This window comes from Furipterus horrens, unplaced genomic scaffold (genome assembly GCF_987537825.1).
Source record: "Furipterus horrens unplaced genomic scaffold, mFurHor1.1.pri manual_scaffold_12, whole genome shotgun sequence".
Classification (NCBI taxonomy): domain Eukaryota; kingdom Metazoa; phylum Chordata; class Mammalia; order Chiroptera; family Furipteridae; genus Furipterus; species Furipterus horrens.
In genome coordinates, this window is record NW_028327182.1 from 43,760,130 (window position 1) to 43,776,813 (window position 16,684).

Sequence of the window (16,684 nt, forward strand, 5' to 3'; positions counted from 1 at the left end):
AAGGAATCAAAACCAGGTTAGGTGGAGCAGAAGATTGGATAAGTGAGCAGGAAGACAACATAGAAAAAAAATTCTGAGACAGTGCAACAAAATGAAAAAAGACTGAAAAAGAATGAAGAGGTTTTAAGAGAGCTACAGGACAACATGACATGTAATAATATGTGTACCATAGGAATAACAGAAGAAGAAGAAAAGGAGCTAGGGACAGGAAAACTGTTTGAAAAAGTAATGACAGAAAACTTCCTTAACTTGATGAGAGAAAAGTCACACAAGTCCAGAAAGCACAGAGGGTCCCAATGAAGATGACCCCAAACAGGCCCACTCCAAGAAACATCATAATTAAAATGGCAAAACTCAAAGACAAGAAGAGAATCCTAAAAGCAGCAAAAGAAAGAGCTAAAAACATACAAGGGAGCTCTGATTAATCTATCAGCTGATTTCTAAACAGAAACACTACAATCCAGAAGGAAATGGCAAAAAATATTCCAAGCAATGAAAAACAAAGGCCTGCAACCAAGAATACTCTACCCAGCAAGGCTCTCATTCAAAATGGAAGGTGAAATAAGGAGATTCCCAGACAAAAGAAGGTCAAAGGAATACATCTCCACCAAAGCAGCTTTGCAAGAGATGCTAAAGGGTCTCCTTAAAGAAGATGAAGAAACAGAGAGAGACATAGAGAAACACAGGTACAAATGGGAAAAATGAAAATGACTAAGTGCCTATCAATAACAACCTTAAATGTAAATGGATTAAATGCTCCAATTAAAAGACAGAGCGTAACTGAATGGATAAGAAAACATGACCCACATATATGCTGTCTACAAGAGACCCACCTCAGACCAAAAGATGTACACAAACTGAAAGGGAAGGAATAGAAAAAAATATTTCAAGCAAATGGATATGAAAAATAAACTGGGGTAGCAATACTTATGTCAGACAAAACAGATTTCACAAAAAATACCATTACAAGAGACAAATAAGAATATTTCATAATATTTAAGGGAATAACCCATCAAGAAGATATAACCCTTGTAAATAGATGCACTCAACACAGGGGCACCGAAATATATAAGGAAAATCTTGGAGGACTTCAAGAAGGATATCAACAGTGACACATTCATAGTAGGGGATTTTAGACCCCGTTGTCAACAATGGACAGATCTTCAAAGCAAAGAAACACCAAGGATATTGTGGGACTAAACAACACTCTAGATCAAATAGACTTAACTGATATATACAGAACCTTCCAGTCCAAAGAAGCAAATATACATTCTTTTCAAATGCACATGGTACATTTTCAAAGACAGACCACATGGTAAGACACAAAACAAGCCTCAACAAATTCAAGAAAATTGAAATTATATCAAGCATCTTCTCAGATCACAATGGAATGAAACTAGAAATCAACATACAGAAAATAACTCAAAAACATTCATAGTCATGGAGACTGAATAACATGATATTAAATGATGAATGGGTAAATAATTAGATCAAGGAACAAATAAAAAAGTTTCTGGAAACAAATGAAAATGAACACACAACAGCCTAAAACCTACCGGACGCAGCAAAGGCAGTCCTGACAGGGAAGTGCATTGCAATACAGGCTTATCTAAAAAGGTGAGAAGAATCTGAAATAATCAACCTAACCCTACATCTACAACAACTAGAGGAACAACAACAAACAAAACCCAGTGCGAGTACAAGGAAGGAAATAATCATATCAGAGCAGAATTAAAGGACATAGAAACTAAAAGAACAATTCAAAATATTGATAAAACCAGGAGCTGGTTCTTTGAAAAGATAAACAAAATCAACAAGCCTTTAACCAGACTCATCAAGAAAAAAAGAGAGGACCCCAAAAAATAAAACCAGAAACAAAAGAGGAGAAAGCATAACCAAAACCACAAAAATATAAAGGTTATAAGAAACTACTACAAACAACTATATGACAAGAAATTTGGCAACCTGAGTGAAATGGACAAATTTCTGGAAACATATAATCTTCCAAAACTGAATCAATAAGAAGCAGAAAGCCTGAATAGACCAATAACAACTAGTGAAACTGAAGCAGTAATCAAAAAAACTCCCAGCACACAAAAGCCCTAGACCGGATGGCTTCACAGGTGAATTTCACAAAACATTTAGGGAAAAACTGAATCCTATCCTTCTCAACTATTACAAAAAAACCCAAGAAGAGGGAGGACTCCCAAACTCTGTGAGGCCAGTATTATCCTAATTCCATAACCAGGTCAAGACACAACAAAGAAAAAAAACTACAGGCCAATAATGCTGATGAACATAGATGCTAAAATCCTCAACAAAATATTGGCAAACTGGATCCTGCAACACATTAAAAAGGTCATACACTATGATCAAGTGGGATTCATTCCAGGGATACAACGATGGTATAATATTCATAAATCAATAAACATAATACACCACAGAAACAAAATGAAAGACAAATATCAAATGATCATATAAATAGATGCTAAAAAAGTATGTGATAAAGATCAGCACTCATTTATGATAAAAATGCTCAGCAAACTGGAAACAGAGGGAGCATACCTCAACATAATAGAGGCCATATACAAGAAATTTGCAGTCAACATCATACTCAATGGGCAAAAAATGAAAGTTCTCCCCCTAAGATCAGGAACAAGACAAGGATATCCACTCATTCCACTTCTATTCAACACAGTTTTGGAAGTTTTAGCCACAGCAATCAGACAAGAAAAAGAAATAAAAGACATCCAAATTGGAAGGCGGCAGTAAAACTGTTATTATCTGCAGACAACATGATAGTGTACACAGAAAATCCTATAGACTCCACCAAAAAAACTACTCAACTTAGTAAGTGAATTTGGCAAAATATCAGGGTACAAAGTAAATATTCAAAAATCCAAGGCACTTCTGTACACAAACAATGAAATATCGAAGACATACACAAGGAAAAACATTCTATAGCAACAAGAAAAATAAAGTACCAAGGAATAAACTTAACCAAGGAGGTAAAAGACCTGTATTTGGAAAACTATAGAACATTGAAAAAAGAAATTAAGGGAGATACAAATAAATGGAAGCAAATTCCATGTTCATGGATGAGAATAATTAACATAATTAAAATGACCATACTACCCAAAGCAATTTGTAGATTCAATGCAATCCCTATTAAAATACCAATGATGTATTTCACAGACCTAGAACAAACACTTCAAAAATTTATATGAAAACAAAAACAACCTGAAATGCCTCAGCAATCTTGAGAAAGAAGAACACAGTAGGAAGAATTATAATACCTGATATAAAACTATAATATACTGCAAGTCCACTGTAATCAAAACATTCTGGTACTGGCATAAGAACAGACATATAGATCAATGGAATAGAATATAGAGTCCAGAAATAAACCCAGGTCTCTATGGTCAATTAATATTTGACAAAGGGAGCAGGAGCATAAAATAGCATTTTCAACAAATGGTGTTGGGAAAACGGGAAACATGCAAAAAAAAAAAAAGAAACTAGCACACCAACTTACACCATACACCACAATAAACTCAAGATGGATAAAATACTTAAATGTAAGCCATGACACCATAAAAGTCATAGAAAAAGACATAGGCAGTAAACTCTTAGATAACCCACGCAGCAGCATTGTTGCCAATATATCTTCCAGGGCAAGGAAGATAAACGAAAGAATAAACAAATGGGACTACATCAAACTAAAAAGTTTCTGCTCAGTGAAAGAAAAGATCGGCAAGATGAAAAGGGAACCAACCATATGGGAAAACATATTTTCCAATGATAGCTCAGACAAGGGTTTGATCTCCAAAATATATAAAGAACTTATATAACTCAACACCAAGAAGACAGACAATCCAATTAAAAAACAGGCAAAGGACCTGAACAGATACTTCTCCAAGGAGGATGTACAGAGGCCCATAGACATAATAAAGAATGCTTAGCATCACTAGCCATCAGAGAGATGCAAATTAAAACCACACTGAGATACCACCTCACACTGGTCAGAATGGCCATCATTAACAAATTAACAAATGTTTGCAAGGATGTGGAGAAAAGTGAAACCTAGTGCACTGTTGGTGGGAATGCAGACTGATGCAGCCACTGTGGAAAACAGTATGGAATTTCTTCAGAAAACTAAATAAGGAGCTGCCTTTTCATCCAGCAATTCCACTGAAAGGATTATACCCGAAAAATCCTGAAATACCAATTCAGGAGAATCTATGTACCTCTATGTTCATAGCAGCACAATTTATAACAGCCAAGTGCTAGAAACAGCCTAAGTGCCCATCAGTGGATGAGTAGATAAAAAAACTGTGGTACTTTTACATGACAGAATACTATGCAGCAAAAAGAAAGAACTCAAGCCTTTTGCGACAGCATGGATAGAACTGGAGAGTATTATGCTTAATGAAATAAACCTAGTGGTGAAAGATAAATACCATATGATCTCACCTAATACAGGTACCTAATGAACAAAACAAACCAGGAAAATAGAACCAGAGGCATGGAAACAAGGAACAGGCTGACAGTGACCAGTGGGGAGGGGAGAGGGGGAGAAGTGGAGTAAGAAGGGGAAGGTCTAGTCAAGGAACTAATGTAAATGACCCATGGACATGTACAACAGGGTGGAGATTGACGGTGAGAGAGGGGTTATGTTGGCGGGTCAAGGGAGATCAATGGGGGGAAAATGAGACAACTGTAATAGAACAACAATTTTTTAAAAAGAAAAGTACCTATTGTGCTAATGTGGTTTGTTAGTATTTCATTTAAGGTTTTTGCACCCACTGCAAGAATTTGACTTATAATTTTCCTTTCATATATTATTCTTGTCAGGTTTACATATCAATATTATATTCCATTCAATCTGCCCTGGCTGGGTTGGCTCAGTGGATTGAGCGTCGGCCTGCGAGCTAAGTGTCGCTGGTTCAATCTTCCAGTCAGGGCACATCAGAGAAGGAAAACTCTGACTCCAAAAAACCTCCGCTGCCTTGCGGCATACCTCTTCAGGGAAAGGCTAAGGGAGTAAACCCCGACAGAAAATCCGGAGCCGGAGTCCCTAAGGTGGTTTGACGTTGTAGTCAACACCGGCAACTCTTGCGGCACACCTGAAGCCAAGCCGTATTGACTCCGTCTTTCCCTTGGACCCTTCAGCTGTGAAGAGAGGGGGGGTCTGCTGCATGGGCAACAGCAGACCCTTCATATCACCCTGCCCAGGCTCTGTAGCTTCAGCTTCACTGGAGAGGACACTCCAGCATCATCGCAAGATGTCGATTCAACACGGGAGGAGACAGATACCGTGTCACTCCCGAGTTGGACTGCACAGCCATTCTCGGCGGTGCAGATAGACTCTTAAGAAGCTACACCATCGTCTCTCGAGACGGACGGCTGCCAACGATTCCATTCAATGTGAATTGCTAAGTTCTCAGTTTGTTAATCCTTTAAAACAGTTTGTATAATATATATAAATAAATGTATATATTTCTTGACTATTTATTTATTGACAAATGGGTAAAACTTGACAAAACAACCAAGTGGTATTTTTTAATATATATACTACTAATTCAATTTCTTTCATGGTTATGGATGTATTTGAAATTTTTTATTCCTTCTTGACACATTTTGGTAATACACACAATTCTAGAAAACTGTCCTTTTTATGGTTTTCGTAAATATTGACTTTATGTGTAGTTCTGTTACTCTTTCCTTCTAATGTTATTTATGTGTGCTTTTTTCTCTCCCATCTTAAATTTAACAGGGCTTTATCTATTAATATTTTCAAGAAATGACCTTTTGGTTTAAGTGCTCTTCTTTATGGTAAATTTGTTTTTTATTTCATTAATTTGTGTCCTTAATGTGATTATTCCATTCCTCCTTATTTTATGAATATTATGTCACTTTCTACTAAGTTAGTTGAATGCTGCTTATCTCATGAATCTTCTTTACTTACTTTTTTCTACTTCGTGAGTTTAAGGCTGAAAACCTTGAAGTTTTGCTTTAGCTGTATTCTTCAAGTGTTAAGATATAGTTTAGATCATAGGGTCATAAATATTTCACAATTTTAAGTGATTTCTTCTTTTAATGTCTTACTCAAAAGTGTGTTTTTCATTTTCCAAACATACTGGTTTAAAAGTGTATTTTTTCTTATTGTTATGAAATCTGTTGCTCTGTGGTCTGAGAACATAAACTTTATGATAAAGATTCTCAGATAGCTTATGAAGCACCATTTTTTTTCCCATCTAGCTTGGCTTCAATTTTCACATATAGGACAAATGTTTCATGTGTCCTTGAAAAGAAGGTATTTCTTTGTTCACTGGATACAAAGTCCAGTATATCAAACTTGGTAACTCTTTTCTTCAAATCGTGTCTAATTTTTAGAATATAGGTTTATAAGTTTCTAAAAGAAGTGAGTTTAAAAATCTGTCATAACTGTTGATTTGTCAATTGTTATATTTTGACACTATATTCCTTTTGAAGTGTGAACAGATCAGGATTATTAAATCTACTAAATTAAGCTTTTTCCCTCATTTTCTTTATTCCCAATCATGCTTTTGGCTTTGAAGTCTATTTTGCTTAATAATATCTCTTCTTTTTTGGTTAGTATTTAGTATTTGTCTGGTATATCTTATGGCTTCACCTCTGGCCTTTCTAATATGTTTTAGATGTGACTCTTGTAACAGCATATAATTAGGTTCTTGTTTGTTTTTGTTTTTTGTTTTTTGAAAGGGTAAAAATACTTAAGTTTTTAAATAACTTGGGTCAGAGAAACAGAAAATAAATGCATTTTTAAGTATATTTTATTGATTATGCTGTTAAACTTGTCCCAATTTCTTTTCCCTTTGCTCCCCTCTACCCAACACCCTGCTTAGCAATCCCACCCCGCTTATGTCATGTCCATGGGTCGTGCATGTAAGTCCTTTGGCTTCACCCTTTCCTGTACTATTCTTAACATCTCCCTGTCTATTTTGTACCTACCAGTTATGCTTCTTAATCCCTGCACCATTTCCCCCTTTTTCCCCTTCCCTGTCCCAGCTGATACCCCTCCAAATAATCCCCATATCTATGGTTCTGTTCCTATTCTGGTTGTTTTCTTAGTTTGCTTTTGTTTTTATTTTTATAACTCAGTTGTTGATAGTTGTGAGTTTGGTGTCATTTTAATGTTCATAGTTTTGACCTTCTTTTTCCTAAATTAAGTCCCTTTAACATTTCATATAATAAAGGCTTCGTGATGATGTACTCCTTTAGCTTTACCTTGTCTGGGAAGCACTTTATCTGCCCTTCAATTCTAAATGATAACTTTGCTGGGTAGAGTATCTTGGTTGTAGGTCCCTGCTGTTCATCACTTTGAATGTTTTTTGTTTGTAAGGTTTCTTTTGAGAAATCTGCTGATAGTCTTACAGGTACCCCTTTGTAGGTAACTCTCTTCTTTTCTCTTACTGCTTTTAAGATTCTCTCTTTATCTTTAACATTTAGCATTTTAATTATAAGGTGTCTTTGGGTCTAGCTTTTTGGGACTCTCTGTGCTTCCTGGACTTGTATGTCTATTTCCTTCACCAAATTAGGAAGTTTTCCTTCATTATTTTTTTCACATAAATTTTCAATTTCTTGCTCTTCCTTTTCTCCTTCTGGAATCTGTATGATTTGGATTCTGGCATGTTTAAAGTTGTCCCAGAGGTTCCTAAGCCTATCCTAGTTTTTTTTCAATTCTTGTTTCCTCCTTCTTTACTGGTTGACTGTTTCTCTTCCTTATGTTCCAATCTGTTGACTTGAACCCTGGTTTCTTTCCCTTCACCACTGGTTTCAGGTGTGTTTTCCTCCATTTTACATAGCATATTCTTCATTTCTTCTCTTATGCATTTGTTGTACTTAATCTTTTCTGTCAAGTCTGTAAGCATCATTATCACCAGCGTTTTGAACTCTGCATATGCTAGGTTGCGTATCTCCTTGTCACTCAGTTCTCCCACTAGAACCCTGATCTTCCCACTCTTTTGGGCCATACTTCCCTCTCTCCTCAACTTGACAGCTTTCTGTGTTTGCCTGTGTATCTTAGGTAGAGCTGCCATACCTGTTATATTGTAAGGGGTGGAGCCTTAGGTATTCATCAGTTCTGGGCAACCCGTTTCACTACTTTGTGACACTGTATGTGAGGGAGGGGTCAGAGAGGGAACAATGCCACTTGCTCAGCACTTGCCCCTTTTCCAGGCATTTCTCCCACTTTCTGTATGCGACAGGTGTCCCTCTAGCTGTTGTTTGGTGATGTTTCCCAGAAAGGGTGGGTCTCTGGATGATCTAGGATCGTGGGGGCCCTCTAAATAAGCTGACTCTGCTGAGAACCAGCAGTTTCTTCCTCCGCCCCAACCTCACTGGTTTTCAGTCAGAAGCAATGCAGCTTTATTTTTCCTGGCGCTGGAACTGTGAGCTGTGCGGTCTGGTCTGAGACTGGGTTTGCTTCCCAGGTTTCCCTTCCTACTTTTAAAATGCATGATCGGGCTTTCTGCTGCCGCCACCACCGCCGCACCTCGACCTCACCAACCCAGCTCTGTCCCTCCTACATGTCTGGATGAGTATTTCTTCTTTATTTCTTCGTTTGTTGGACTTCCACGCAGTTTTATTATCTGGAACTTCTGTTTTTTTAGCTTTGAGGTAGTTGTAATGCCTTCTTAGTTGTGAGGGAGATGCAGTATGTTTACCTATGCCTCTATCTTGGCTGGAAGCCCCCTAATTATGTTTTGTTTTTAAAATTCAATCAGGATCTCTAAGTTTCAACTAGAAAGTTTAATCTCATATGATATTTGTGCTTACTTCTAACATTTCATGTTTACTCTTCAGACTGATTTTTTTCACCTTTCCCCCCTTTAATTTCTACTTATGTTGTATTGGTCAAGTTTTCTCTATTTGCTTATTTCCACCTCTACTGGATCCATTCCCATTCTTTTTGTGTTTATTCAAAATTTACATGTGCATGGTTGGACAAACAAAGTCTAAAGGAATTAAATGCTTCTCTTCCTAAAGAACAGAAGAATCTAAAAAAAAAAAAAACCATTAATTTCTTTTTTCAGCTTTTATATTCTATTGTTTACTGTTTTAGTTTTATCCTGTTATTAAATATTTCCCCATATTAGTATTCATTTTTATTACCTTCTTTTTACAATCCATTTAAATTTAACAACATATTTACCTATTTCCTTCCTCATCATTATTTCTTGCTTGCCAGTTTTTCCTTCTGATCTGTTTCCTTCTTGCTCAAATATTTGCTTTCGTAGTTATTTCAGCAATGTAGTAAACTAATTCCTCCTTGGAAAATGTTATTTAGCTAAGTGGAGACTTCTCAGAGTGATAGTTATTTTCCCTCAACACTTTCAGAATACTGTCTGCTCCTTCTGGAATCTATTGTTGCTGATTTAAAGTTGCCAGTTTAATATTATTCCCTTGTATCTTTTTTTCTGCTCACAATTTTTAAGTTGCTCACTTTTCCTTTAATGCTTTGCAGTAGTATCACAATGCATATTTGTTCTACAAACTCTAATCACTCTTGTTTACTTCTTAGATCAATTCCTATTACTTGATTCATTTTTATTTGCTTTTTTAAATAAAGGAGATTGAAAGTTGACTTAACTACCAGGGCATATATAAAGGTCTGTAAAATGTGATTATTTCATGCTAATATATCCAAAGTATTGTTTCCCCTTGGCTCCAGATCTGTCTACATTGCTTAGCACTGACTATTTACTTCTATTAACATACATCTGTAACCACGTTCAGACTAAGAAAACACTGGGTAGGTAATAACTGTCTATATTTTATTCAATTTATGACCCTGAAAACTAAGCACTGAAAGCATTTTTTTTTTCCTAATTTTCATTTGGAAGCCTAATGTTCTTTTACTTAAAAGAGAATTTTATTATTTCTCATAATTATTATTAAAGGAATTACTGTAAAGACACTGGAGAGGAGCCTCATTTTAGCTGGATACACCACACAGAGAACAAATTAAAGTTGTAACATAAGGAACTTATTTTACAAGTAAAATTATGCATTAAACTGAGTTTAGAGGGCAATTATAGATTCTCCTAAAGTGAGAGTACATTCTCTTTTAATTCCTTTTATGTATCAAGGAATGAATAAACAACAGTCATAACCACCGTTAAAATAGTATCAGATCATATGAATAGAGTCTAAAACAGGGGTCCCCAACCCCTGGTTCCTATTAGGAACCAGGTCACACAGCAGAAGACAGGTGAGCGGCAAGTGAGAGAGCAAAGCTCCTGTTGCAGTACTGCCTGAGCTCTGCCTCCTATTTCCCCCTGTCCAGTTTGTGAAAAAACTGCACAAAATTGGTCCCTGGTACCATTGGGGACCGCTGGTCTTAAAAAAACTTCTAGGCCTACTGAATGTTGTTCTTAATCTCATTATTTTATTTTATTTTTAATCCTCACCAGAGAATATGTTTATTGATTTTAGAGAGAGAGGAAGAGAAAGAGAAAAACATTGGTTGCCTCCTGTCCACATCCCGACCAGGGACTGAACCCTTGACCTAGGAACCTTTTAGTATACGGGAGTATGCTCCAACCAACAGAGCCACCTAGCCAGGGCTTATTATTCTTTTAAAATATTTTCATGCCAAGTAATTCTGTAAGAAAATTCTATCAACAAGTGTTTTATAATCACTTCCAAACAAATATGAAACATACTAGTGTAGAATGAAAAGATGTTTGTTTTGTTAAATTTGGGCAATAGAGAAGTACAATAAAGCATGGAAAGCTCCAATACAAATTTGGGAGCCACTAAATGTAATGATTAAGAACACTAACTCAGAAAACACATGAACCTAGCATTCAAATCCCAAACACACTTTTACATATTTACCACTATGAGACTTGAGCCAAGTGACTTAAAAAGTTTTCTTATCTACACAGTAGCTCTTAAAATTGTTGTTATTCCTAAGATATGTTCTGAAACTGAATAGGAGGCCAAAATAGCTACATATTCAGACCAATACTTTTTCCAGACTATCAATTAAACTTATGTTACTATTTTAGCAAAGATGAAGAAACCTGAATTCTGTGAGACAGGAAAATATGGTTACCTGGAAAGGCAGGCTTTAGTGACAGCACTGTGAAGATTTTCATTAGGGTACTGCGACAGCCGACGAGAAATCCGCAACAGCTGTCTGGTAGAAAGGGATGATGCCAATGACTGTGCCTATTAAAAGGCAAAGACAGCCTGTTAAGAGTCTTGTTTCAACTTGCTGCAAGTCCCTTTAGATGGGAATCATAGCAGAATTCATTATTCCGGAAGGACAAGGTCAATCTCAAAATAAATATGCACTATTAATGAATTATCAATAAAAATAAACACAAAGCAATTAACATGTCAAACATTCTTGAAAATAGCTTTTCTAATCTATGAAAAGTGTTTATCAGTGAAATTTAATTAAATTGTTTTCATTGTGCTAAATGCTGTGTATACATGTTTTTTGGGGGGGTGGAGGTTGAATGGAGGGAGGAAGGATATAAGATATGTACAATTAACTTTTTTTTTCTGCTTACACAAAACTGAATTTCTAAGCTATCCTAAAAATGCTTAGAGGTTTAAGTAAATCTTGGCTTTTGATATGCAGAAAAAGAGTAATGAGCAATATAGGCTGCTGACCACAGACATGTCAACAAGTTTGTCACTTGAGCGGCAGCTTGCTATTCAGAATCCTTCTCCTATACTGTCAGAATAAATTTACTTGTTTTCTCGTACTTCCCCAAATCCCAATAGTAGAGTTACTAGTACAAAACTTAGGACATGTAAGTACCAATAAATATTTGCTAACTTGAATTTAAAATTATCTAGCAGGAAGCGTAATGTAATGATAAATCTTATAATCTTTGAAATCAGAAAGTCAGGGTCCCATTTATTAGCTATGTGACCTTGAAGTTTCTTAATCTCTTTAAGCCTAAATTTCCTCATTTTTAAAATGGCAATAAAAATGCCTTCATTTTTAATGTAGTTTTGAGGATTAAATTAGAAAATTATTCTAAAGCACTTAGCGTAGGTCAGACACATATGGATATGCAACAAATACTAGTAATTATTATTAAAAGTCAGCTCCTTGAAAACAAAAGAAAAATCTAACAGAGGAAGGAGATGTGACCTATACATTATAATTAATTTAGTGAATCAAGTTATTACTGGCCTAATTCATAATTTAGAGCAGTAACATTAGGAGACAAAGGATTTTCACTGAAAACCAGAAGAAAGAACTTTTGAAGTAATTGCCCTTTGGGAGGGCAGAAGAGGCCAGAGTGAAATGTCACAAAGAGTGAAGAAAGCAGGATAGTGGCCCTGAGCACCTGAGGGAACCAAGTGGGGCACTCTATGACATTGGCAAAGGGTTCAAAATGGAAAATGTGAAGATGAAAAAGACACACTGCATACTTGCTTGTTTTCAACATTTCGCCTAAGGTCATCTCTATATGTCCCAAGGAAGAAAGAATTAATTGATTTCTCCTTCCCGTGTATTTCATACCTCTATGAAATGCTGGTCTGCTGTTATTAGCATTGTATTTCAGCTACAACATGGGTTAAATGGCCCTTGGGGACTACTGGGAGCAGGACCACCATTTATAACATATCCTTTTTTTTCTATTAGAAAACATGTTCTAAGTTTCAAAGAACTCATCTCTAAGTCAACATTGTTTCATCTTGTTTTTAACAAATTTGCATTCTAGACTTGGAGACAATACTTAAATATAAGAAAGAAAAATTGCAATTTAAAATAGCATATAATTTAATGCCCAAATAAATGGAGAACTTGACAACTGCATAGGGGCTTAAAATGTTAAAGTGGGAAGGAGAAATGCAATGCGCTGAACAAAGGCATGAATGCAAAAAGAACAGAAATACATGCAGAACATGAGGAAACCAGCCCAGCTTTATTAGAGGGCCCTGCTGGAAGCTTTGCTCCCAAATAACAAAAACCTGTGACTGACACTTTGAGGAGTTTGGCCTGGCTCCTAAAGGCAGCAGGACTTCCTTATGTGCAGCAAAGTAACATGATTTTAGAAAGATTAATCTTGGCAGCAGTATGTAAAGTAGTTGAAGGACAGACAGAACGAAGACAGGAATCTGCCTACAAAAAGATAGAGTACTATAGTGAGATTACTCACAAAAAGAAAGAAGGAAGGGATCAAAAAATGTTTCAAAAGGTTTGACAATTGAGGAATATCAGAAAAAAGGAAGAACTGAGGATAAGATTGTTTCAGCCAGTATGATGGACTGAAAGTATCACAAGTTAAATATGACTCAGCAAACCCCATCCTTAATACCTAGGACCATGACTACCTTAATCATGGAAAATGTTTGACAGATGACTCCAACCAGAATTCTCATGACAAGAGTCCTATTAAACCATGTGGTAATTTTCTAGGGTACAACATTCTAATCTCATTCCAAGTGTGACACTGTTCAGGCTTCACATGTCATTCCAGTGATCAGTAGATTTTCTCATGAATTTGGAAAATACCAGCTTTCTTGGTTAGTCAAAATGCTTTTCAATAACATCCAGTGTTAAAAAAAATCAGAACAAAGCTTTACATACAGCCATTGTAATATTGAATAAAGGGTTTGGTTATCTCTGCTCTTATATTAGCCATTAAAAACCAAGTGTACTTTAATTGAAAAATATGTTTAATATTTGGAATATCAAATTTCCAACTGTAGTTTTATCTTGCAAAAAAAGTGTAAATGTGAGCACATTCCCTTCATTACTATGGTTACGTAGTTTAAGAGCACACCTAAAGAATTTTTCAAATTAGCATGATTAACACTAGTACTTCAGCTTAAAGATATAAAGATTCTGATAAAAATTATTTTAAATAATTTTTTTTCTTATTCCTCTTAAAGAATTATTTTCTTTCACAAAAATGTAACATGTTCTCACAGAGATAAAACTCTAGAGACGATCTACTAATTAATCAATATTACGTGCCAGGTACCAGACTAGAAAATGAGAATAAAAGAGTGAAAAAGACCTGGCCTCAAGGAGTCCAAATTCTAATTGGGGAGATAAAAATACACTGTGATACAGCTACGACAGGTCAATATGAGAAGCATATGCCAAATGTCATGAAAGCAGATTGTATATAGAGGTTACCTCTGCCTAAGGGAGCTGAGAGACACCTGATAGAACAGTGAACCTGAGTGCAGATGGACAGAGGAAAACAGGCATTACTTAAGACAGAGACATTTGGGTTAAGCGCTGGACTTAGAAAACAGTAAGAAGCAACATGTGGAAGAGCTGAGGGGTGTTCAGGAGAGGGTGTAAGACATGAAGCTGCAAAAGCAGCCAGGCTGAAATGGAACTCACAGGCATGCTTAGCAGGTTGTTCTTCAGCCTCTAGACAAAGAGAATCCATACCTTAACAGCTGTAAGGGAGGAGAAGAACTTAGGAAATAAATTTGGGAAAAGTCACTTCTGGGACAAACGGAAGATTCATTCATTTCATTCATTTAACAGATATTTTTTGAACATCTTCTATCTAGTAGGCAAAGTTCCACATACTGGGAATACAACAGGGAACAAAATAAGTAAAAACTCATCGCAGAACTAAAATCTGAGTGAGGGAAAATGGACAATAAAAATAAGTAAAACAGCCCTGACTGCTGTGGCATCATTTTGCAAAGCCAAAGGTCGCCAGTTTGATTTCCGTTCAGGGCATCTGCCAGTATTGCAAGCCCAGTCCCCAGTTGGGGGCGTGCGAGAGGCTACTGATTAATGTTTCTTTCACATATTGATGTTCCTCCACTTGCATTTTTAAAAAATGAGCAAAACATATATTATGTCAAAGGGTAATAAATCCCATGAAGGACCTTAAAACAGAGAAAGGAATAAAATGAGGAGGATATGTGATTCAAAATGGAGTGCTTCAGGAAGGCCTCACTGAAAAGAAGATACCTGAGCCAATCCAAAAGGGGTAAGGGAGCAAACCTGTAGGCTACCTTGGAGGAGCAATTGAGGCAGAGGAAACACCAGTGGCTAGGGCTCTAGTTTGTTCAAAGACCAACAAGGAGAATGGTGTAGTTGAAAAGAACGAGTAAGGGAGGAAGTACTTGGGGATGAGGTCTCCTGTGACAACTAGAAAATGGTCCTCCCCCCAAAATATTCACATCCTAATCCCTGGAATCTTTGAATTTTACCTTACAAGGCGAAACTAAATTGGTAGATAGCATTAAAGATTTCTGAGACGTGGAGATAATCCTGGATTATGTAGATGGCTACTAAATGCAATCATGTACCCTCATAAAAGGGAGGCAGAAAAAGATCTGACACAGACACACAGAGAGAAGGCAATGTGAAGATGGAGGCAGAGGCTGAAGAGACAGGCCATAAGTCAAGGAATGCCAGCAGCCACCAGAAACTAGAAGAGGCAAGGAATGGATTCTTTCTTTGAGCTTCTAAGAGAATGTGACTCTGCTGACACCTTGATTTTAGCTTCATTTCAAACTTTCGGTGTCCAGAACTGTGAGAAAATAAACTTTTGTGTAAATCACCAATTTATGGTAATTTGTTATAATAGCACAGGAGTGTAATAGAGGGCCACAAAAGGAATTGATTATTGGTGAAGAGAGCAGACAAGAGAAAGTAACAACATTCTAGAAGAAAGATTATGAAATCCAATACTAGGATGATTACCGACAATAGATAAGAGCACAGATTAGATGTCAAGATGCTAAACTGATGAGATTTGCTTTCAAATTAAGTAGAAATAGAAGGAAGCAAGAAAAAACAATGATGTCAAGGTTCCTAATTTAGTAGACAGGTTATTAACAAAGTCAGAATATTAAGAATAGGAAGATTTAAAGGAGAAAGACTGTTTAGTTCTATATCCCATCATCACAACCTCCTTATGAGATACATGGCACTGTTCCCAATTTACAGATGAGAACACTGAGACTCAGGTAGACAGTGACAGCCCTAGATCTCTCCAACATACTATTCCAGAATGGAAATATAATTAGAAATAAAGAACCAATCAGAAAAGAGAAGTTACAAGTTGAAGATAAAGATGTAGGCGTTATCGTAGAGGTGGTACTTGAAGCCATAAGAAGAGATGAGACTGCTCAGTAAAGGAGACAGAAGAAGCAAAGCTGAACCACAGGAGTACCAAGTATGCCTCTAGAGTTAAAGTTGTTTTCTATATCAGCCATGAAAAGCTGGAAGAAATGTTAAAATCATTGAAAGAGTAAAACATATGCATAGGACAAAGCATAACACAGGCATAAAAATACCAGCTTAAAAAATAGATGTCAAAGCACTAAACTCTAAGAACAAAAAGCAGAAGCCTGTCAACAATAGAAAATCCAGACTTACCGTTGGGTCCTGTGTCTCTCTGAGTCTGTGAGTAAATGATAACAATTTATCCAAAGCTTCCTGAGGTATATTTGGGACCTATTTTATGAGAGAATTGAGGAAAGACAGAAAGAATGAATTGGGATATCTGATCAATAAATCAGAAATCATAGGTACTTAATAAATAATATCAGAATTACATTTTCAGCAAGACTGTAATAACAGCTTACATGTTTAATTCATGGAAAATTTACTTATTCATCTTCTCAGAAAACACTTATAATTAACTCCTCCCCCTTCTCTTTAAGAATCAAGTAATTAGAACCA

At 36.3% G+C, this 16,684-nt stretch overlaps 1 protein-coding gene across 1 annotated transcript in view; it reads right to left on the reverse strand.

The window, feature by feature from the left end:
* VWA8 (von Willebrand factor A domain containing 8) overlaps nucleotides 1-16,684 on the reverse strand; it is a 432,115-nt gene that overhangs the window by 272,289 nt on the left and 143,142 nt on the right. Inside the window, exons 16-17 of the mRNA XM_090258845.1 lie at nucleotides 16,379-16,456; nucleotides 11,105-11,220 (exon numbers count right to left, since the gene is read on the reverse strand). Coding sequence (XP_090114971.1) covers nucleotides 11,105-11,220; nucleotides 16,379-16,456 — 194 coding nt within the window. The remainder of the gene's footprint in view (nucleotides 1-11,104; nucleotides 11,221-16,378; nucleotides 16,457-16,684) is intronic.